The sequence below is a fragment of the Artibeus jamaicensis genome, unplaced genomic scaffold (genome assembly GCF_021234435.1).
Source record: "Artibeus jamaicensis isolate MK-2021 breed Jamaican fruit bat unplaced genomic scaffold, CSHL_Jam_final contig_490, whole genome shotgun sequence".
NCBI lineage: Eukaryota > Metazoa > Chordata > Mammalia > Chiroptera > Phyllostomidae > Artibeus > Artibeus jamaicensis.
Window position 1 is genome coordinate 18,564,333 of NW_026521861.1, and position 24,345 is coordinate 18,588,677.

General features: G+C 58.4%; 1 protein-coding gene across 1 annotated transcript in view; it reads right to left on the reverse strand.

The window, feature by feature from the left end:
• Window positions 1-24,345, reverse strand: part of CTBP2 (C-terminal binding protein 2) — a 128,543-nt gene that overhangs the window by 28,920 nt on the left and 75,278 nt on the right. Inside the window, exon 4 of the mRNA XM_037159135.2 lies at window positions 5,115-5,271. Coding sequence (XP_037015030.2) covers window positions 5,115-5,172 — 58 coding nt within the window. The 5' untranslated portion in view covers window positions 5,173-5,271. The remainder of the gene's footprint in view (window positions 1-5,114; window positions 5,272-24,345) is intronic.

The window sequence follows — 24,345 nt, forward strand, 5'->3', positions numbered from 1 at the left end:
ACACCCTGCACCTCAGGATTCCCAAGGTAACTGGGGTCACTCTGCTGGAAAAGGGGGACCATTGTCGCTTCCTAAAAATTCTCTGAAACTCCACAACATCACTGTGTTTGTCACTGATGAAGTTAGTTCCCAGAGTGTCAGAAAGTAACTGCTAGGACACAACTGCTCCCAGCCCTCAAAACAGGGGGACCCTGGGCTCCAGTCAGCAGGGACCCCGCCTTTGGCCAAAGGGCAGCACCTGCCTGCGCCTCAGCCTCCATGCTGTTCCCTTTTCCTTTCTTCTTGTAACAAAACCCCAGCACATCAGGAGGCAGGAAGGCCCAGACCCCACTCGGGGCACAGACGTGGCCCTCAGACGTGTGTGACTCTCATGGGGGTTCAGCCAGACCCCGGGACTCCAGTTTTCAGTCCAGGTTCAGAAGCAGGGCTGCGTAGAAGAATGTGCACCCACAGCTCGCCAGTGAAAGGTTCTGGGCCCCAGCCCCTCCCCACTATGCAGCCCCCAAACTCACGCAGCACGGGCTCCGCACCCTGCCAAAGACCACGGAGCATAGGAAGACGACAGACTCTTCCACGCAAACGCCTGCAGCCAGACCGCACTGCTCAACCCAGGCCGATTCACAAGCACAGCGCTGTGTCTCTCAGGAAGGACTGCTTTTGAGTGAACACCGCAGGTGGGCAGGTTCTGACAGAGAGAGGGCTGAGTCTCACAGGTTTTTTATTCCGCAAAGACTCTCATTGCAGAAGTTGTGTAGAGTAGAGACATTTCCAAAAACTAAGCAATACGCAGTCTAAGTTTTCTTGCAAACAAAGCTAAAATGCAGCTGACCCCACAAATGGGGACGACCTCGGGGTTACAAGTGACATCCCCCCAAAGCCAATTCTTCAATTCCCTGCACAACACAAGGCACCAATTCCTGATTGTGGAGACCTGAAAATACTGCAAGGACTCCAGAAGGTTCTGGAGGAGCAGGGAAAACCGAGAAGGGGTGACCACTGACCCCCCCAACCAATGGAACAGCCAGTCAGTCCTGGGGCAAACCACCGGCCGGCGCGCTGTGTGCTCGGTCAGAACACGGCCGGGAGCCCCGGGGCAGCACAGGGAGTGAAGTGCGGTTCTGGGGCCGAATTCTCACTTCTCCCCTTTTCTTTAAAACAAATGCATCAGGTGTGTGGTGGAACTGGCAAACCTGAGGTCTGGACTTACACTGACCTCACTGACTGTCCTCAGGGGACAGCCGGGCCCGATCCTGCAGCGAGCCCTCTGCGCCCACCCGGCCCAGCTCCCCAGGGTGGGTTCTGGGGCCCATTGCTGAGGTCAGTGGGCTAAGCGGAGCAGAAATCAATCCAGAGATGGGAGGGAAGAAACCGGTGGCAATCTGGGGGGCCTGGCTTCCCAGTCACCCCAGACTCCTGTCACCCGGTCAAGCCCAGGGACCTGACACAGGTCCACCGTGCTTCAAAGCCACGGTGGTGCCGCTGCCTGGGGGCCTGCCATGAGCAAGGGACCGGGTGCAGCTGCCGGGAAGTCCAGTCAGGTGGCAGGAGGACAGATCCCCACAGGGACAGGATGCCACCAGCCTAGGGAAGCGGGGACCCATGGCAAGGCAATGGCAGCAGCCACAGAGCAAACTGAGACGGCAGCAGCCCCCACCCTCAGCCCAATACCCCGACCCTCGGGATGGAGACAGAGCCGTCTGCACACGGAGCCCCCAGCCTGGTGTGACTGTAGGAATCTGCCCAGGGCGGCCTGAGCCCATTGGCACCCAGCGGGCAAGGAGGAACTGAGCCCCTCAAAGGTGACTCCTGCGACACTCCAGCTGGACCGCCCTCCCCGCTCCTACGAATCTCTGGGACACAAGCACCACGCCCCAGGGTGTCATTCACACCACGAAGCGTGAAGACTTGCCTGGTCGACTTGTGTGTTTATGTAACTAAGGTAATTGTCAGTAATCGTGAATTACTGAAAATGCGGGCAACCGCCCGACCCACACGTGTCATTACAACGTACAGCAACATCACAAACACCGTTGTAAAAGCCCGCACTTTGGGGCTACAGACGTTTATTACAAAAGATTGTGAACTACCTACAGACAGCAGCTTCAGCACTGTTTCTTTACAAAATGCTCTAAAAAAAAAAAAAAAAAGGAGCAATTTCATACCGCATTTTTCAAAGAGACCTAAAGCAAAACAGCTTACAAATAAAAGCCCAAAACAACTGTGGCCTGAGTCCATGGTCTTCCCACGGGTGGGCACCAACGGGGGGCGGGGGCACGCGCACCAGGCACTGCAGATGCCACCAGCCCCCCCCCCCCCCAGCCACAGCGCCTTGGCTGTCCAGAACCACCACTGCTCCATGGAGGCGCCCCCCCCATGTCCCTCCTGCAGCGCCACTCTCCCCGGCCTCTGAGTGACACAGCTGGTGCAGGAAAGGGTGCCCAGGACTTACGACGGCACTGACTCTGGCCACTCTCCCCATGTCCACCCACAGCCCATCCCTGTCACCGTCTCCTCCTCCTCCTTCTGTGCTCGTGAGCATGGCCCTGCAGTCACAGGGCAGGACATGTCCTCTCCGGAGTTGCTCACGAAGGGAGCTCAGCCGAGAGAGGCCCCGGCAGCATCTTCCCAAGCGCACAAGACACCCGCACAAATGAAATCTCTCCCTTTTCCACCCTGTATATGCTCAGTGGCCCCAGGAAAGGACGGTGCTTAGTGGGTTATTCCACCCCCACCCACAGTCACCAACAGAGCCACCTCAGTTAATTATGGTCTACGCCACCGGGGCTCTTCCAAGACCCGTCCTTCAGCAGAGCCAAGGAGCAGCGAGCCCTCTTCTCCAACTGCAAACAGCAAACTGCGTGATGTGTAACCACACCGACCCCCTCCGGCCAGCACCGCACACAAGGGCGGCAAGCCAAGTTTGCGGGCAAACAGACCCACACCAGGGAAAACTGACACCTGGCCACACCCTGAAAAGAAGCCAGCTATCAAGGAGGAGTGGAGAGCAAGCTACACACATCGAAATGCAAGGGTTTCTTAAAAAAAAAAAAAAAAAATTAAAATTGGGCTTTAAGCCAGTTCGCAAGGCCGTCCAACTAATTTCGATGGAGCCCTGCCGACCCTCCAGCGGGGAGCAGGCTGCACGCAGCCCCACGGTGAACCTAGAACAGCAGCATCTGGGCGGAAGGTGCAGCCCAGGCAGGCTCTGGGCTGCCAGGGTGGGACGGGCCCATCTTCCTTTGGTGCCCAGGCCCAGGTCCCTCTCCTGGGTAGTGGCACTACCTCTCCTGCAAAAGACACCACACAGCAGCCTCTAAATTCAAGGGGCACCACGGAAGCACCGCGGGGCAGTGGCCACTGACTGGAGGGTTGCTTCTTCCAGGATGTGGGTTAGAATATACAGCTGAGTGACTTAACTTTGGGGCGTTGAGCTGGAGTGGCTACAGAGAAACTTTAAAAATATGTAACTGCTCCTGTCCCAGGAACACTGCCGGGCGCGGGGGGCGGGGAACATGGACGGAAGGACAGTGAAACCTCTGCTGTAAGAAATGGGCAGAGCTGATGGACCCCGCCCGGGACGGAGGGTCTGAAACAGGGTCCAGGGTCTGCTCTAGAAAACTGAGGAGAGGTCGGTCGCCTTGGCTCCCAGCCCACCCCTAGTTGAGCCCTGGGGCCGAGGGGGTGAAGCCGGCCCCCAGGCACACCTGCTACCGACCTCAGAATACTGAGCCCTGGGACCTTCTGGACTGGGAGCACGGTGACCTGAATTGGAGCACCTTCCCAGTGCAGGCCAGGGGTTAATTTTAAGGATTCCCACACAATCGGGTGAAGGCAGGTTACGGTACGTTGCACAAACCAACAGGCCTTGGAGCTTTCAATGCTTTTACGAGTCCCAAGACCAGGGAGTTAGTGCGGATTAAGGACACCATGGGGACACGAGGACTCAACGCTCCGTGTCCTTGTCTGGTGTCTGCAAAGGCAAAGACGACCAGACGGGCGGGTCCGCCTAACGTCTCTGTGTTAGATGCCACGGGGGACGATCCTGGAGCAGACACGTGCCACGGGCCCTTCAGTGTAAACCGCTGTACTTACAACTCTCTCCCAGAGGATTCTGGAAGAGCCACCCCCCCATACATCTCTAATCTACATATTTATAACAAAACAAACAATAGCAAGCGTATCCAACGGGGAACGCAGCCGAAGGGACTAGCACTGTCCAGCATACCACCCTATCCATCTGTCTGCAGGCTTGAAAAAAAAGCAAATGTTGGCTTAAAAAAAATGCTTAAGCCCCACCCCTGCAGCAGAACGTCAGGAAAGTGGGGGCAGTCAGGGCGCATTTGCTCTGCAGCCCCCGCCCCGAAAACAAATGGTTCCATGTGGACAGCTTGTAGGAGGCGCATTCCATCCCTGAGTCAGTGGGCCAGCCAGTGTGCGAGCGGGTGCAGGGGTCCGGGGTGGGCAAACCCGCTGGGGCCCCACCGAGCCCAGCCTGGCAGCAGGGAGGCCGCACTCAGAGCCCAGTCCGGAGTCCTCGCCGCTCACTCATCAGGAGAGGACGGTGTGTAATCAACATTTTCGAGTTCTGTCCCTAGGTTTCCATTAGGTTTTAATTATGTTTGTTTTCCCTTTCATGAATAAAACACTTCCAGACATTTTCAAAGATACCAGGGATGTGAACACATCACGAGGGGCAAGGCTGGGCTCCCCAGGAATTATCTTGTAATTTATCCTTGTAAATATCTTAATTTGAAACAGATCACACCGAAAAGTCAGGAAGTAAGAAACATGGTCCTAATATACAGCATCTTTTCATATGCAAGATGATCTTAGGTAAGTGGTGGCGTGGGGGGAAGGACCTCAGGGCCCATCTCCTCCCCAACTTTCCTCCCGGTCCCACCCCTACCTAGGAAAGCCAGGCCTTGTCCTATTTAAGGTCAGGCTCACTGACCAGAAGGCCAAGGCCAGAGTTGCCTGATGGTGGGAGGTGCCTGGCTGGGGGTGTGGGTGTGGCACAGTCTGACCTGGGAACCAGGTGAGACTGTGAGCGGGTCACAGGCCCCAGGGCAGGACGACACGTCTCTGGTGGAAACCGCCATCACGCTGGCTCTTACCTTCACAAATTCTGTCCAATCGTTGTCGCTTGACTTTGTGCTTATCCACAAGGGCCATTCTTTATCGAACTTTGCAACTCTGATTCAAAAGGCCAAGCGGTCCTCTAAGAATTAGGGGAACTCGCAGGAGTCTGCGGGCATCACGCCACTATGAACCCTGAAACAAGGAGAAAAGAATCCTTACTCTCCGGACACCCCGGGGCACAGGACAACAGGTCACTCAGGAAGTGGTTGCCGCTCTCTGCAGGTCCCCGGCCCTCCACTGCCCACAGTGCTGGCCGGCACCGTCTGGTCTCCTGCTGCTAACTTCAAGGCCGCGAACACCAGTTCCCAACCAACCTGAACTGGAGTCATCAGTACTCCAGCGCCAGAGACCCAGCCACAGCCCGCTGGGCCGGCCCTGTGCTTGTGCGGCCACAGAGCAGAGACATGGGGGCAGGCTCACCAGCCACAGGACCACCCGGGCCTGGTCCTTGGTGTATCTGCCCCGAGATGCAGCCACCAGGAGCTGGGGGTGAGGCTCACGGAACTTCCCACCACTGTCCTTGAGGGGTTAGGAGTCAGAGCCACTACTAAGCACAACATAAGCTCCCCACCCCACCCCCACATGAGGACAGAAAGCCATGCACCAACATCTGAAAGGAGCCAGTGTAAATGGAGGCCCGCAGGCTGCTGGCCTTGACTCTGTAGAGCAGTGGCTGTGCCCGTGCCTGCCCCAGCTGTGGGGCTCCAGGCAGAGGCGAGCCAGGGAGGAAGGGCCTCCCACTTGGGGTAGAGTATATGGGAGTCCCCAGAGGGGACCCAAGTGCCCCAAGGACGGGGCTGCCCAGCCGGTTTGTGGAGGACATCCGCCACTGCGGGGTTTTTTTTTTGGGGGGGGAGGGGGGTGTCTCTGACCCTCACTTCCTGCTCCCCCAGCCTCCTGAAGTCCTGGCTTTTGATCCACTGCTGCATTCTGATCTGGACGAGAGAGCAAGCTGCCCTCAGTCACCCAGCCGACATCAGGAACAGGGGACAAAGTGAGGCTCTGGGGTTGTGACGAGGACTGTTACGTATGGTCACTCTATCGAAGGTCAGAATGCAGGTGTGGCCACGAAAAGGTAGGTGACTTCCTGGTAATTAATGGCTAATTTCCCAGCCACGAGGCTGAGGAAGCATCCCAAAGATTTATGACAATAATTATGTGATTGTTGACAAGAATGAGGCAAAAGCACCGCTTCTGATTGCACCAGTAATGAATGCACTGTCCCCACACCTGGAGCGACCGTCCTGGGGTAGCAGGACAAAGGCTGGCCAAGAGCAGGCTGGGCCATCGCCGGGAATACCGGTACATGAAGGTGCAGTGGACTCATCTGTTAAAGTCCAAATCTGCTTTTGCTAGACTTCCTGGAAGGCGACCCTGCAAAGGGGAGCGGGGTGGGGTGGGTGTCTTCACTGTGGCCAACTTGAGGGTAGTGGACAGAGGGCAGGACCCCTGGCCCCGAGCCACACCAGGAGGCTGGCCCCGAGGCTCTGACTGGGGTACGGCGTGGCGCAGCCCCCTCCGACTCCGAAGTGACGCCAGACCCCGCGTCAGGCGCCTCATCAGAGGTGAGAGAATTAATTAGTTAATATTTTCGAAGCACTGTAGAGATGAAAAATGACAGCATTATCGTCTGAGACAAGATGGATTTCACACCCGCCTCCTGCAACTCCCCCAGTGAGGCGCAATCATTCTTTCTGCTTCCCTTTGAATTTTAATTTGTGTAATTAGATGGCTTCCTGAAAAATTGATAAGCAGAATCTCGATTATGCAATCAAAGGGAAGATCGAGCATCAGCTTACATAAATTATCTGTGCCTTATTACGTTTAAAAAAAAAATCGAAACACCACAACTGACTTTTTGTCCGGCTTTTTGGAGGGGGACAGGGGAATGCTATTTATGGCTGGCCCTTCAGCAGTCCCCCCAGGTATGGTGCCACGCGTATTTCAGGTGAGCCACAGTGACAGCAAGCCTGGACTCGAAGGGCCACCAGGCTGGGCTGGACTTCAAGGGTTCCAACTGCTTCCCACAGTATTTCTTCTGAAGCAAGAACGCTTGAAATGTGGCATTTGTCTTCTGAAGGAGCAAGCTATCACCCTCCCCCAGATGACAGGGACTGGCCATCCTCTGAGGTCAGCCAAGGGCAGCAGTTTCCGGCTAGTGTCTGTGCGGAGAATGCCAGCACCCGCCTTGCACACTGGCCCAGCTACGAAAGCCAACCTCTGCTGTTCCCGTCTGCTGATCTGCACCCGTAAGTCACACAGGTTCCCGCAGCTGCAGCTGGCACAGCAGCGACACCACGCAGCCAGTCACTGTCAGATGACAAAGAAGGGACCGGAGGGGGATGGGAGGAGCCCGTGCAGAACTCCCCCACCTGTGCTGAAACCACGGTGGTTTTGCAGGTGGCAACAGAGTTCTAGAACCTCCTCGACTGGCTGGGCAGGCCCCGTGTTTGTAGAAGAAGTACCATATGACCCATGTACCATACCAGAATCACACGACGGCACACATGTGGAAGGGGGCAGGACTTGCCACCCTGCACTGTGCCACCTGGGTGTGGGGCCGCCCAACCTGCCCTCGGGGGGCCTGGTATTTCACGAGGCTCCGGAACGCACACAGTGAAAACTGGGTTTTTCTGCAGTTAATCTGTCTCGCGTCAACCTGATTATTGGACCAGCCAAAGAACCCAGAAGAACGGACCATTTTTTCTCCCCAACAGATAAAAACATTTGGTACGAAACAGTAGGCCCCTGAGACCGCCCACGCCTTCCTTTGGAGAGACAGACACCCCTGCTCCCTCCGCCCCCGCCCCTGCTCTGAGGCCACCGGCAGGACCCTTAACCACACGCCGAGGCTTCACTCAGTTCCTGGAGCCCGGCCTGTCCGCCACTTACACCTGCGAACACAACGGTCTGTCTCTCCCCAGGGGATGCAGAGCAGCCCAGCCCTAGGGTAGCAAGGCCCCACCCGGGTCCCATGCCTTCCAGCTGCAATGTGGGTGTCCCAGATGGAAGCACACAGTCTGAGGTCAACACAGACCCGCTGGCCTCTCCCAACACCCGGAGGCCAGGTGCGTGGCAGAGTTCAGGTGCCCTGGGATTGAAAAAAGGCAAGAGCCATTTCACCCCACGGTGTGGCCCCCAAACCAGCCATGGGCGCTTCTGCACCAGCACCTGTAGAGGGGCACCAACTGGGTTAATACACAGAAGGTAAAAAAGACCCTCGCCGACTCCGGCCAGGTCAAAGCCTGCTGCCAAGCAGGTTACAAAAGGGACTCAGGTGAGGAATTGTGGGCCTGTGACCTTCTTCCTCGCTTCTAACCCCCACCAAATCTGTCCTCTAGGGTTACGAAGGAGACAAGGACACAAATGTGAAGACCCTGCTGCCTGCACAGAGCTCCTGACGTCAAGGAAAAGAAACACAATCTTTAAGCCTGGGGAGGCCCGGCACCGGTGGGGTATCGGGAGGCCAAAGGCCGCCGCTGGAGGAGGCAATGGAGAAGGGCGCTGTGGCCCAGTCTCCTTGGCCAGTGGCAGCGAGCAAGTCCTACTCGTTTAGGGTCCTGAACAGGCAAACCCACAACCCCAGGGACTTCACAGCTGCTGGGAGCTACACAGGGGCCCGAGCAAAGCAAGCCAGGTTCTCCCCGACGGCTCCCAGGCTCCCGGGAACAAGCACTCGGTGCTGGACCCCGCCCCCACCCCTGCCCCAGAACACGACACACTCCTGGCTCCTGCCTTAAGAATCTTCGCATTTTTAAAGCACTTGACATGCAAATATGCTCTAAAAACAAATGTTGTTGCTTTAGTAACGACCAGAGTCATAGGCTCCTCTCTCCTGCCCCAGTGTTCCAGCCCCTTCCTCCCCTTCGGCATGACAGCTGCGGAGAAGTCAGGGTGAACGGGGTGAACGGGTCAGCATCCTCAAGTTCTAGGTGGACAGAAACAGTTCCACCCCGACCCTGACCCTGACCCCACCGCACACTGGTCATTACATACTAAGAACAAGAACCCTTTGTAGCCTGCCGACGTCCAGACTGTCGGGAAATTCTCACAAAGGGTCCCCAGAGAGACCTCCACGAGGAGAGGTCACTCCAAGGCCGGCCCCCCCCCCCACCGCCTCCTGACGGTGTGTCTGCAGCCTGGGCACCAACATGCAGCCACCTGCTCCCACTGTGGCCCAGGCAGGGCCTCCAGCGGCCTGGACAGCGCTGCTGAGCTTGTGCGCAAGTTTAAAACGGGTCGTCTGAGGAACGCAGCGCGTGGGGTGGGGACTGAAAAGCCCTGAACCTTTTCAGGGCCAGTTTGGCTTACTGGGCTTATTCTGACATGTACGGATTGCACTTCCATTTAAATGTATCATGAAAGTGATTACAGGACTTAGTTGTTATCAAACAAGTAGCAATGAGATCTCACATGTTTAGAAACCTGAAGACTCTGCCTCGTGATTTCTGGCTACGCTCTTCTTGGGGCATCCGCCTGCCTCGGCGACACAGCTGCTTCCCTGCCCTTGTCAGATCCCGGCCCTTCTGTCTGCTGACGCCATGAGGTCCAAAACCCACACGCGAGGGCAGGCTCACTGCAGACTCAGGCTCTCAGGGCCTGTTTGGAGCCCATCTTTGGTCCCAGCCCTTCCTCAAGGCCTGGTGACTGGGCCCTTCAGCCGGCAGAGGGCGCCACAGGCCCCGCACGGCTTCTGGCAGGGCTGTGCCAGGGCTTGCCTAGCTCGTTTCCATGCCAACTTGGGCTCTCCAAGACCTCGGAGCACGAGACCAGACACCCCGAAGGACAGGTCTGGGAGGGTCTCAGGAGGGGACACTGCCTCTCCTCCCAATCTCAGGGTGCAGAAAGACAGACCCCTCCAACCCCCCTCGGAGAAAACGTGCAGAAGCTTTAGGAACTTGCACAGCTGGGGCCGGTGGGAGAAGACCCAGGCGCCGCCCGCTGTGTGTCTTCTGGGCCCCAGCTGAGGTTTCCTGGCTGAACTGGCTGAAGGCCAGGCTGGGGGTGGGAGAGGGGTCATGGAACAGAGAGGCTCACTGCCTCAGGCTGGGGGGTCTCTGAAGCAGGAAGGGCCAGAGGCCAACCTGAAGGACCATTTTCCACCACACCCCTGCGTCTTGTTTAAAGACACATCCACGAAGGGGGAGCACTTAGCAGGGACCTGACGTCCTTGGGAGGGGCCACCCCGGGGCCAGGCAAAGGCCGCCAGGTTGCCACGCCAGACCGCTGTTTCCGCGCCACCACACACCTGACAGTGACTGCGCAATCCTCCTCATCCCCAGGCGTGTCGTGTGGACCTGGTACGACCTCAGGACTCGGGCCTTTTCAGGAGATGCTCACTGGAGAGGGAGGTGAGGAGAAGCGGCTCTTCCCAACCTCACCAAGGGCTGATTCTGGCCACAGCAGCCACCCGGAGGGAGGCTTTCTTTCTGGGCCCCTTACCTGGGACCTTGCACCTTTGAGGTTGGGGCCCATCAGCTGCCAGCCAGACCACAGCAAAGGGACAAGCTGGCCCCTCCGGGTCACCACGTTCTAAAAAGGGACCGAGGATGTGGCGTACCAGCCCCTCCCTCCCCAAACCTGCAGGGCCCCCAGTAGAGGACACACGTCCCGCCACTCCCCACACCTCCCCAGGACTAGCGTCCTCTCTTACCACCACTCAAAGCCAGGGTTACCATAGCAACAGATGCCCCAAAGCATGGTATCTTCCTCTTGGCCTGAACCTGCCGGGGATGCCTTTGGAAGAACTGGCACACACATGGCGATGCAGGTGGAGATCTGGGTGCGCCCCCTCCCCCAGCTCTGACTCTGCCTCCTGGCAGAGCGTCTCCCACCTTCCTCCTAACCACACAGGCGGGTCTCACTTCGACCTCTTGGAGGAGAGTTCTTTGTTCACAGCCCACTTCAAGGTGGGCTACCAGTGAGGCATACAGGCCGCCTGGTGGCCAGGGAGAGGCTGAGAGAGGCCCGCAGGCCTGGCGCAGGACCGGCGGTGCTGGGAAAGGGCGTGCAGCCTGCCTGGAGGAGGTGAAGCAGTCAGACGGGAGGATGGAGGCCTCTTCCTCTGCTTTCAGAGAGCAAGTGTCTGGGAAAAGGAGCCCACTCCAAACTCCCCCACCAGACTGAGGCAGCAGGGACCCAGCCTACCAAGTTCAAAGAGTAGCCAGTTGAGGACCAACCAAATAGACTCCGAGCAACTGTGTGCAGAACGTGCAGCCCAGCCTGATGGGTCAGGTGAGCCTGCTCCCCCTCGCCCAGCCCAGCCCAGCCCAGCCCATCGCCCCCTAGGCCGGGGGCGGGCGGTGCATAAGGAACCCGTGTCCCAATGAAGTGGGCCCTTCACGGACAGGGTGGTGGGTGTGGATGGGGCGAACGGGCACACGGCTCACGGTGTGCTCGTGCCCAAACGTCCCAATCTTCTGTGAAACTCTAAGAACTCCCAACGAGATCGTGGTCATTTATAAACCTGCTCAGGGCTTATTTATGGGGACGCTGCACAAGTGGGAAGGCCTCAGGAGTTGGGCACCTGGATGCCACGCACGTCCCCGCACAGGACGGCACACGGTGCAGGGCAGCAGTGCAGGGACAGGCAGGCTCCTGAGTGCGCCCCGCCTTGACCAGCCCCAACTGGACTGGCAGTGACATCGGGCTCACAGTCCCTATGAGGAAGACCCCAAAGTATGTGCCGTATTTTGCTGTGTAAATGTGCACTCAAATTTTTCGCTCAAATTTTTGAGGAAAAATGAGGACGTACGTCATACATGGGTACGATAATCCCGTGTATAATGAGCACAAAAACATGGCAGGCGTTATACACAGCACTAATACAGTAACACGCACTTTCAGCTAAGAGACCGGAGTGCAGCTGCCTTCGTGTGGATCAAAGAACGCACTCCCAGGTGAGTGAGGTCCTAAGCCCCCGCACCTCGGCGACTGTGTCTGCACACAGGGTCTTCACAGAGGTAATCGTGTTAAACTGAGGTCACTGGGGTGGCCCAGTCCAGCACGACTGGGTTCCTTGTGAACACAGGACACTTGGACAGAGATGTGGACCGAAAGACCACGTGAAGACAGGGAGAGGGAGGCCCAGGACAGGCCTCCCGGCCAGTCCTCAGAAGGAACCGGACCCAACACCTTAGTCTCAGACTTCTGGCTTTCAGAAGAGCAGGACAGTAAGTTTCTGGTGTTGAAGCCGAGCGGATGGTGGCACTTTGTGACGGAGCCTAGCAAATGCGAACACACACACCACGGCATGCAATCCTGACCGCAGGCACTTCTCCAGCAGTAAACAGCTTCCAGTGAACCAGACACCACACACTGCGCCGAAGCAGGGGCCTCGGTGCCGCGGGGAAAGCAAGGGGACAGGTGCCGCCCCCACCTGCAAACACAGAGTCCCCCGTGCTGCTGGCTCACTCCCCTGCTAGCTGACAAAAAGGATGCCTTTTCACCGCCCAAATCACAATGGCCCCTGCCACCCCCAGACAGCCAGCAGGGGGCCACGGGGGCAGGACCTGAGATACTCTTCATGGTGTGGCCGCAGCCCCTCTGCCCTCCCGAGGTGACCTCGAAGGAGCGAGCAGAGCGAGGAAGGGGCGAGGCCAGCGCGCACTGGCTTTGAGAAGTTGGAGATCACTCACCTCCGGGAGTTGGCCGAGAGCTGGGTGGGTGCCCCAAACACTGATGGGGGGGGCAGGGCCCCTTTCCGCCCTAGGGCAGGGAAAGAGGGAAAGAGGGTCTGCAGATTTGGGGAATGAGGAGGGGGAAAGGTGATTTCCAAAGGCAAGGGGGAGGCACACTTCCCAACTCACACTAAAGGGGGCTGAGAGGCTGCCCTGCCTGTGGGGTGGGCACTGGCCAGCGATGCCCTTTATGCCCAGTGAATGGGGAACCAGGGACCTGGCGCAGCCTCCAACTCTGCACAGGAGCAACCTCGCTCCCCCAGCTAAGGTTGCAGGGACAGGGGTCAACAATCTCTCAGCTCCCACAGAAAGTACCCCACCCCAGGGCCCCACTGCAGGGTCAGCTTTCCATGGCCACGGAATGGGGGTGGGGGGGTCAGGAGGACACATGAACTATGAGTCCACAGAATTATCTTCAGAGCCACACGCCCCCTCCACCAGGCCACGGCCTGCCCTCCCTCTGTGCGGGGTGGAGTCCCTCCTTGCTGTGGAAGCCAGAAAAAAAATGGATACACCATGGCCCCCCGGGAACCGCCTCCAGGATGCATTCCCAGTGCAGACTCTGCTTGTAACACAGACCCGATGCGGGTGCCGGGTGCCGGGGCTGCGTTCCCGCCAGGGCTCCTGACTTGGGCATCTCCTCTCCCTCACTCCCTGGAAGACCCAGCTGCCAGGCTGTGTGGACAGGTCCACCTGGCAAGCCACTGAGGGTGGCCTCTCAGCAGTGGCTGCCGAGGAACCGCGTCCTGCCAGCAACCCTGCCCGCGGCCTTGGAGAAGACCCCGCCCCAGCTGAGGCTTCGATGAGCAGGCCCCCGGCTGCCGGCCCGAGCCCCTGCCAGGTGGTGCTGGACTCGCCACCAGAGGAAACCTGGAACTGGGGGGCGCTGTTTCCAGGCCCTGCGTTTTGAGGCTCTTTGTCACAGGGCAAGAGAGCCAGTAGCGGTGTCGCAGAGGGCTCCTGTGAAAACTTCCACAAGCGAAGAAGCAACCGTTCCTTTCCCAGAACTCCCAGACCCAAAGAAAACCTGCCACAGCAGCACTCCCAGACGGCGCACAAAACCCCAACCCACCCTAACTTACAATGAAAACTAACGCTGCCCTCACCGCCCGGGTGCGCCAACGCCACAGAGGCTCGCAAAAGCAGACAGTACTTCATTTTTTACCTCTTTTGGTAAAAGCAAAAATCCCCTTTGTATTTTTCATTAGCGAAAGCAGGTGCCGGCGTAGGTCTTCCATCGCAGCGAGGCAGGCGGTGTCATGTGGACGTCTGCCAGGCAGGGCCATGGTAAAGGAGGCGGCAGTCAGCTGAGCAGATTGGAGCAAGGCCACGTTTGTGCCGAGATGCACCAAGTTTACGCGACCTACGGGACGGAGGACGCCGACAAGAGCCTCCCAAGTGCTGCGGTCTGTCCGGCTCGGTCGAGTCCGGGAAGCTCCGGTCCCTGAACACTGGCCTGTGGGCCTGGGGATGGAGGGTCCACTGCACCTACCGCAGACGCTCGGCGTGCATCCGGGCCCGGGTGCAGCTCGCACGACTAAACCGAGGCACCCAGGGCCTTCGCTCAGACCCGCGCAGGCCCGGAGACCCGGAGACGTGAGAGGATCTGCCAGAGACGAGCACCCACACTGAGACTGCAGCCCCAGCCCCCCTCGGCCTGGCCATGCACCGGGCAAACGGCCCTCTCGCTTCCTTATTCTCGGAAGTGGCCCTCGAACCGCACCGCCACCGGAGCCGACCTCTCTGCTTCAGGGAAGACAGGAGGCAGGTGACCTGGAGGCAGTCCGCTCAGAGGTCCAGAGTAGAACATGGCCCTTTCCCGTGACGCGGAATGACAGATGGGAGCTGAGTGTGGCTGTGGGCCCGTGCACACAGTACCATGCACACGTGCAGGTGCACACACTCCTGTAGCCCTTGACAGCTTCTTGGAATCACGCAATTTCAGGAACATTCTGAGACTTGAGACGTTCCTAAATCCAACCGTTGCCTGCACAGAGTAGTTCAGAACTTGAGGCTCAACGACCGCAGGTCACTACTGGCCCATTTCCGCTCAACCCCAGGAGCCCCGCAGAGGGGCTGCTTCACTGCTTTCCTGGTTGGCAGTCCCCATCACCTCTTTCTGTGGAACCCGCAGCTTCCCTCTGTCCCCGCGGCAATGGGCAGCTCCTAGCTGCCGATTCCCCCGGCTCTGGGGCAAAGAGTGAGCTGGGCAGAGACAGAGCCAGGGCAAGCTTATTCTCAGAGGGGAGCTCCGGAAGGGTTAAACGGATTTGTAGAAACAAAAGTTATGAAAATGGCCCCAATACAACTCGATGAGGTCAGCAACTAGAGAGGCCTAATGACACTTGTAAGAAAAACCATCTGTCGGTGTCAAGAGGTCGGCAGGAAGTGGGTGGGATTCACGCGGCTCCGATTGGCCAGACTAACGCTCCTAGAAAGAGCCACACATGGCTTGACTTAGCCCAGAGGAGCAACAAAACCCCCTTTCAACTGTCCTCCAAGGGGCCCCCGCCTCCCTCACAGAGAGGCTGCACTCTGAGCTACGCAGTCCGTCCAGGACGCCGGCTGGCCACTAGCCCTTTGTCCCGGCCCACAGGCCGGCAAGGCCACAGCACTCCTGAATGAGCAGCCTCTGGGGAGTGATGTTCTTGCCCAGTCTGTTGCCTGTCTGGGTCACAAACTTGCCAGTTTTTTGCTTTTTGTTGGAAAACAACTTGGGTCATTTGAATAGCAAACACTTCAATAAATCCATCATCACAAAAACCAAGAGGTTTCTCTGGAAAAACAGGAAGTCCTGGTACATAATACGCATGGTTTAAAAATAGGCTAAACTTGTCCGCTGATGAAATCCCAGCTTCCAGAGCCTGTCGGCCTGATGTATTCAGGATCCAACTTACCTTCTAATCCTCCTCCAGAATGCACCCCATTCCCTGGGGCGACAGGCTGGCTGTCCCCTGCCCACAGCCCCCAGAGGGTCTCCGGGGAAGCCAGCCCCCAGCACACCGGCTGCAGGCATCGGGCGGTGCTTCCCACAATCGGGGGGCTGTTCCGACCTTCTCCTCGGAGGCCCAGAGCACATGGAGGCCACCTCCTGGCGTGAGCGCGGTTTGTCCTCAGAGATGGTTCCGGAGCTGGACGGAAGCTTTGACTGTTGGGACGACACGCCAGGACTGCTACCCGAAATTCACCCCAGAACGGTGGGTGACACGGCAGCCAGAAGCACACAGTTTCCATTCTTCCCAAAGACACCCACTATAAAGGTCACGGGCACAAGAAAAGTCCGCACAAATGCTGCGGCTCCGGCAGAGCCGGCACTGGGCACACCACGCTGTGTCCCTAAGAGGCCTCTGTGGGCCACCCCTGTGCTGGGGCCACTCCTCTCCCACCGACGCAGCGCTGTCCTCACCACACAGGAGTCCCCGAGGGCCACGGCCACCCCAGCTGCGCCTCTGCCCCGCAGTGTGCACAATGCCTGCTACTGTGTCTCAGGGAGACGCCCCAAGTCGTTCAAAAATATTTGAGGTCAAGTCCTTTTTCTTAAAAAGAAAAGATCTCAAGTGGCTTTTAAGTGGAAATGCAATTTTCTCAGCTCACCACGAAAAGCTGTAGCCCCCACACGCCTGCCCCGTGTGGGGGCCGACACATACATGTGTTGCAGCTCACCTGCAGGCTGGTTCTGAGCAGGCAACCACCTGAAACAGCCGTGGAAGAAAGTGCTGATGCTCAGGCCTGGAAAGTTCTGGAGCCTGGATCTCTGCCTGCTGCTGTGTGTGGGTGGGACCAAAGCATTCCACATGGGCAGAACCGTGACCAAGGGGGGCCGGGGCCAAAAGGAGATTTCGGATGATACAGAAGTTTGTCTCGACCAGGAAAGGCCGCTCTTTGGGAGGCCCACCCTAGAGGACAAGGCGCCCGGTCCAGGACTGGGGCCCAGGGTCAGAGACCCCGTAACCAAGGGCACGGGGGTGGGGAGGGAATGCAGCCTCATGCCTGTAAATGTTGTTTTTTCTGGTTTTAGAATCTTCCAGCCTGCCCGGGTGTGTCCCAGGGCACTCCACAGCCTGCCCGTTAGATCCAGCTTCCCCACGGCCCCTGTGATCCCCAACCCTCACGGGCTCCCGTGGAGCCAAACAGCCCTGGTACGCAGCATTTTTGTTTTCTCTCCAAACACCCTTCCTGGGCCCGTCCCAAGGAGCTGAGCATGCCTCTCTCAACCCAGGCCTTGGCATTGTCTGGGGATGTTTCCAGGATGAAGCAAATTGCTAAAGCAAACATCTTATTTTCCTCTGCTAGGTCGCCAAGCTCTCTGCAAACACACTTCCTGCTGGGACTTCCAGTAGAACTGCCCCCTCTGGTGGAGCCGTCGGCACTGACACTCTGTTCAGGGAAGAAGCTGGGGGGGGGGCGGCGGGTGGAGAACCCACACATCCCTTGGGGGCTGTTTCTGCTTCAGGAGCAGCCCAGGGAAGGAACAAGGGGGCTCCCTCTCCTCCCTACCCCCAGCTCCAAGGCACAGGCTCTGTTTGAAACCAAATACCGATTCTCTTCAGCTCTGCAAGACAGGATGCCCCCCTCCCCATCAGGGCAGCCTGGGGCTCAGCCACCAGGTAACTGGGGCCCAGGGGGCCCAGAGGCGGGTCTGTAAAGCAGGGGCAGGCACACCTGGTGAGGTCACCAGCCCACAAGGCTACTACAACCCTTGGCAGCGTCATGTGCGGGGTGTGGTGTGGTGTGGTGTGTGTGTGTGTGTAGAGGCAGCAGCTGTAGCAGTAACAATACTCCCAAGAGGAAGAGTCAGGGTCCTGCTCAAACAACACGCATCCACTAGCCCGTCCTTCTCAACCGGCTCAGGACACCTCGATGTTATAAGTGTCATTTAAAATGACAAAGCTGAAGCCTCAGGCAGAAAACGATGGGGGGGGGGCAAGGCAGGGTGACAGTGGAGGAGCTGGACCCTGACCAACCAGGCAGTACACCCCCAACTCCACTCCCACTGCTCGGGCCCAGAGGGACTGCCTACGCAAACGCACGGCAGCGTCTGCTGAGCAGTGGGGCCGGGGTGGCTGGGGCCTGGTGTCCACACCCTGCACCTCTGATGACCAGAAGAAAGGGGAGCCCCACAGCAGTGGCTCCTCAAGGTCACAGACAGCTAACTTTTCTTCAGGCACGACACCGTTTTTAATCAGAGCCCATATCTTTTAGGAATGTAAACTGACCAGCCTGGTGTGACGTGGGGTGGGGCCAGGTGGTGGATCCCCACGCAGGGACCCCCCCCCCCACGCCATCGGGGGCTTGATGCACAGAACGATTGGTGGGCACGTGGGCGTTCAGTATATGGCCTTCTGATTTTGTGTATCTACGTTTTCTGTGGTTTTTTTTTGTTTTGTTTTGTTTTTAAACTAAAGGTCTCTGCAAAATGGGGACAGTGCCACCTGTTTTGCGGAGCTGTGGGACCATGGACGGACGACAGGCCCTCCTCGGTACGCAGTGGTGAAGGCAGCCCCTGCTGCTACTGAGGGTGTTACTAGAAATGAGCAACGCTGACGCCTGCACTGCCCTGTGCCCCAAGGGGACAGACACCTGTGCCAGGACGATGCTCTGGGGTTCCCGAGAGCAGCCCGGGCCCCTGCCGGAAGGCAGCCCGGCCCGAAGGAGGACTCTGGCCAGGAAGCTGAGTACACCACACCCCTCCACCGGGACTCACCTCCACGGTGGACTGAGACGCCAGTGCTGGCTGAACCGAGACAGCCCTGCGAGGCGTAGACATCCACTCACAGCCTGGCCCTTGGCACGTAAGGAGCCCCTGGGGCAACACCCCACATGTCATCCACACTGCAGGCTGTCCACAGAACCCTCCTGGCTGCAGCCACACGGCTCTGCTCCCCTCCACAGGTGCAAAACCAGGGGACCACTCCCGGCCCTCAGCTCCAAGCCAGCAGCAGAAATTAACTGCCACCTAAGGTAGCAGATTTTCACCAAACGAGGCCCCACGATTTATCCACTCAGGGATGGCGCAAACTCGACAGTGGTCCCAGGGCACCACCTGAGTCACTGACAGCCTTCCAGGGAGCAGGGGTTCTGCAAATGCACTCGCCTGGGACAAGCTTCCAGAGCAAACGAAGGACGCAGGAGCATCCGAGCCGGGGTGGGGGGTGGGGTGCCCACGAGGGCAGGTGTGGGGTGAGGACCCGCCCTTCCCGGGCTTCGCGCCGCACCACCCAGACACCCTGAAACCTCGCACCCTAACCTTCAGAGCCCACTGCCACTTAATTGTCCAACTCCACCTTCCTGTAGGAGTGTAGTTATCTAAAATGCATTAAACATAAACCACTGCAGATTGGGTTTTCATTTTCACCCAGGCCAGTGAATTTACCAACAGCTTACACGGTGCAGCAGACACCTGGATGGAGGGAGAGTGTAGTGTCAAAGGCAAACGACACAGACGGAAGGAAAGGCCATGCCTTTCAAGGACACAAGCCACTCGGTTCTGGCTGGAGGCGCTGGCCAGGGAGTCGGGGTGGCCCCACCCTCCAGGGGCTGGTCTGTTTCTTGTTGGAACTGGGCCAAGCACAAACAGGCCAGCCCCTCACCAGGGTCCATTTTGAGTGGACAAGCGCCTCTTCCAAAGTCCCCAAACTCAGGCCTCTCAGGAAAAAACCACTTTGGGTCCATGCTTGGGGGCAGGGTGTTCTCAGGGAGGATATCGCGAGAGGCACTGATTCTTCAGAGGATCACAGCTCTAACCCCCAAGGGACAGGCACCCCCAACTTAAAGTCGGAAGCTCAGTTAGGTTACAAAACATCAGCACCACCGCCCACGTATGAGTTTGCTTCACTTTCTGTTTATATTTGTGGTGGATGCTCTGAATCTGTTTTCCGATTTTATTCTTCCAGAGTTTGAAACAACAATCAGAGGGTTTCAGTATCCAGCCTGCTGATTTTCCATTTCTGGTCCCTCCCAGCCCCGGGTGAGGAAGTGGGGACACAGCCGAGGTTTGTGGCCAAGGTCACCGGAAGAGAAGAATGAAACCTTTCTGGTTTGGTCACTGAGCTCAAAGTGGGTTTTGTTCTCTTCCTTCTTCTTGGCCACATTGTGAGTCGCCAGGGTGTTGCCCCACAAGTCTCCCCCCACACAGGTCTTCGGCTGCCACTCAGACACACCCACAGGTTGACACGGCGGTTCCACGTGGGCCGTGACACACTACGGAAGCACGAGAGCGGTGCTGACGACACGGAGGGTCAGCCAGGAGGCTGCCTTGGAGAACAGCAGGCACCTTGCCCACCCCCTGCCGGGAAGATGGGTCTCATGAACATCTCGTGCAAAGCCACCCTCCCCACCGTGAGCCCTGGCTGGAAATGACCTCTGGCTCCAGGGCCTGACCCTCCAGGAATGCTGAGCCGTCCCCAGAACCCAGGGGAAGTCCTGCTCCAGCCACACCCAGCGGGGGCCCGTGGGTGGTCAGGACTCAAGGCGGGCTCCGCACCTGCGATCCAGCCAGCAGTGGATCAGATGAAGTGTGTAAAAACAGCTGTGTGGTCGCCGACGTGCAGGGCGCAGCCAGGTCCGCCGCAGCTGCACCTGGCCAGAAGTACACGGGCTGCCCGGGTCACCGCTCCCTACGCGACCTGATGTGAGGACCGTTCCCGCAGTGGGTGTTCTGCACTGGGCACCATGGGGGCGCGAGAGAGGGTTTAAGATCTACAGGGGGGCGTGCATAGCTCTTGTGCAGACACTGCCCCCGGCAGAGGGGCCTGAGCGCCCGCAGAGCCCGGCCTCGGGGGCATCCGGGACAGTGCCTGTGCAGGCTGGTGCTCAGCTGCATGCGCTTCTCCGAGGGCACAGTCACACTTTCTGAAAGTTGGAAACAATCTGTGAGAGTCAGTGTCTTAACCCAAATCACGCCTGGATTCAGGAACCTCAGGAACTATATACAGAGAGAACTGTGGCCATGAGGCCGCTGGTCTCCCAGCATCATCTCCCTGAGGTCCCCGGGGCAGGGAACCAGGGAGGCGAGGGTCTGGTCAGATATGTCGGGATCGGGGAAATGCCAACTCCGCCCCCGTGTAAGCCACTCTCGGGTGCTTTGTGTCGGTGGGTCTCGCAGCTGGAAGTGAAGCAGGGGCCCGACACCAGCTCGGTGGGAAGGAACCCACTGAGACTTAAGACTCTGACGTCCATCCATCCTCCTTCTGAAAAAAGCTGAAGTTCATTTCCTCTTCCAGGTATTTGGTCCAGCCTGGCTTGCAATATGAGGTTTTCAAAAATTAAGGGACACCATCCGCCTGACCACGAGTTCCCTGACATCCAGGCCCCACAGGCCTCAGCAGGACGGCGGCAGAACCTCGAGCTCCCTGCCACGGCCCGCACTGACGTGGCGACGGCCGGGCAGGAGCGTGGGCGCTGCAGCCAGCACGGCCAACCACCCCAGAACCAGCAACAGCATGCAGTGCCTCTTGCTGGAGAGCTCTCTGCCTGTTCAACAGCAAGGTGTGCATCGGGTGCCGCATGCTGCTAGGTGGTCACCCAGGGTGAGGAACTCGGCTCCCTGCCCTGGGGGTGGCTTCGTGGAGAGGGAGCCAGGGAAGGGCACCAGGAGGTGCTGTGAGGCTGCTCTGCACAGGGACCTTCTGGTGGCAACCTGTGTGAGGCACCTGCCTGTCCCCGACGCAAAGAGGCGAGGCCTGAACACAGGGAAGACAGAATCTGACGTCAAGTTCCACTTCCAGGCTCTGCCGTTTGCTGGCAAGCTGCACGGCTGTCCCCGGAGCCCTAGACACCATGGCTCCTTACCCACAAAAGGGAACTCCCCTCCAGGACTTAAAAAATGTAAATGAGAACCAATCTCGCATGTGGTGGCCCTCAGGCAGTTCCAGAAGATTCCAAAAGACCACTGCCTGCCTGTGAACAATGTCATGGCCAAAAAGCAGTGACTTGCCTCCACCTCCTGGGGCAGTCCTTCTGGCTCCCAGGCAGACCTAGGCCAGGCCATTAAAGTCCTGCAGCCCCCAGACTGAGGTCCGCGGGGTCCGAGGACGCATGCTCCTTCCCCATGCCCACCAGCTGCATGCGGCCAAGCTTTGCCTAACTTGTCCTTCGTTGTACAAAGCACTCTGACTCCAGCCCCCACACAACTCCGCCCCAGCCCGATCATGAGAAAACCACCGACAAACCACAACAGAGGGGCTTTCCACAAACCATGCCGCCAGACACCTCAGTTGCCAAAGTCATCGACAGGACCCGAGTCTGAGAACCAGTCATAGCCCTGAGGGGCCAGTGGAGACAGGACGGCAACATGCACAGTGGGGGGTGGGACGGGAGGGACTGCAGGTGATACGATAAGAGGTGGACATAACTAGCAGCCTCAGTGCCGGTTCATTAACTGCCGAGAGCACGGCACACTAAAGTAAATGTCAGCAACGGGAACTGGGGTGGGGTACGAGGGGACTCCACGCCGTCTCTGCCGCGTTTCTGTGCATTTCAAGGTGCTCTAAACCACGATCCTGCTGCGAAGGCTTCAACACGTGCCACCCACCAGACCTCCTCCCAGTCGCCCGCGGCCTGTGTCGCAGCTGCCCGAGTGTGGTGTTTGTTCAAAGGGGGTGCCCTCCTGCAGGGGCAACAGTCTGCCTTGCCTGCCCTGGCACCTGGGCCCATCCCTGAAGCTACCAAGTTTAGGGTCAGCCCCAACAAGCCACTGAGCTGCAGTCCCACGAGTGTCGGACAGGTTTCCCCCTGAGCTGTGCTCGTTTCATTTGTCACATTTGCTAATCAAGTGTCTGCAGACTGTGGTCGGTCTTCTGTTCAAGCAAGGTACTATGAACATTGTAGATGCACATCTTGTCCCCTTTATGGTCTTCTTCCATCCGCTCGATAAATGCACCAAGCCAAGCGCCTGCCAGGCACTAAGGGAGACAGACATGGGGCGTGGTGAGGGCTGAGAGCCCCGCCCCACAGAGGCCATTCGCCCTGGATCTCCGCCTGCACCCAGGGGGCGGGGCTCACACCGCCACCTACCAGGACTCGCCACCTCAGCAACATGGCCGACACCTGCACACCGCCTGCTTTGTCCCCGAGTGATACGCCCCCATCAGCTCCCAGTGGTCAGGGCTCTTCTGCTGACACCCCCAGCACCGAAGAGCAGCTGTGCTCAAGGCCAGTTGGGGTTTGAATCCCAAAATCAGAGCCAGGGCCAGCCCAACCTGCAACATGTCTGCAACAGGGGGCTCGCCCAGCTCAGACCAGCTCAGCCCCCCTCTCCACGGCTGTTTCAGCACGGAACTCCTAAGCCAAACAAGGCCACTCCAGCCTCAACCTGTCATCCTTAGGAACAGGACTCCTGCTGGGGACACTGGCTCCTTCCAGTGGAGGTGCTCACGGGCAGTACTTGGTTGTCTACCCAGGTCCCGAAGCCCAACAGAACCCAAAGGCGTGGGGGACTGCTTCCCCTCCCGCATCACAGACCCACCCACGCGACCCTGCAGAAGCCACGTGACATGGAGAGACAAAGTCGCCCTCCCCGGCCGCTAAGGACTCTGGCGATGACAACGCATCGTGCTCATGGACGATGTCCACCGAGGGGATGGCAGGTGCAGGGGACACGGACCCTCTGTAGTCGCTTCTCCATTTTTCTATGAATCTGCAACAGTTCTCAAACATACTGAAAGACTTAAATTGAAGAGAACATGTTTCCCGCTCTCCCAACACTGCTCGGCTGTTAAGACTAACCCCCTGCTGGCAGCCACGCCCTGTACCCCACTCCACAGACGTGCTCGGGGGCACCCTAACTAAAGCTGACAGCTCGCTGGAGGCTGACGGCGCTGCGCACTGGCTGAGAGGGGCCGGCCACGGACCCGGGGGGGGGGGTGAAGAGCGAAACTGGGAAATGAGTGCCACGCAGCACGGGCGGAGGAAGCAGTAAAGCAGCTGACAAATCAGTCATTTGTGCAGCGAACGCAAGCCTGCGTGGGACAGGAAATTAGTCCAACATGCCAAGCTAGCGTCTTCTGGAACGAGGCAGGGCAAACCCACCCCTAGCGTGAAGACAGACCGGATCGATGGCAGTGAAGCCTTGCAGCCCCATGAAGACAGAGCTGGTGGGGATGACACGGGCCAAGGCCCCAGAGCTCGGACCAGCGACCACCTGAACGGGCCGAGGGCAGCAGGCGGACCCAGCGATGCTGGGAATCTGGGAGAGTAACACCCTGAGCAGACCGGGCCACAAGGCTCCCAAACCACAGCCAACGGCCCAGCACTTTCTCAGTAATGTTTCTTTCCGCAACAAAACCAGCGAGTGTGAATCAACTTCTCAACACCCAGAAATGGACGCCACACTGCCAGACCGCTTCCCGAACAGCCAGGCCCCGCCCCGCCTGTGCAGGGACATCTGCCGAATGCTGGAGATTCAGACAAGGACTCCAGTGACACCCATCGAGGAGGACGCGCCGGAGCAGCTGGCCGTGCACAGATGGGGCAGAGCCCGGGGTACGGGTGGAAGGCTAGCAGCTGGGGCAGGCACCTCCCCTCTGCG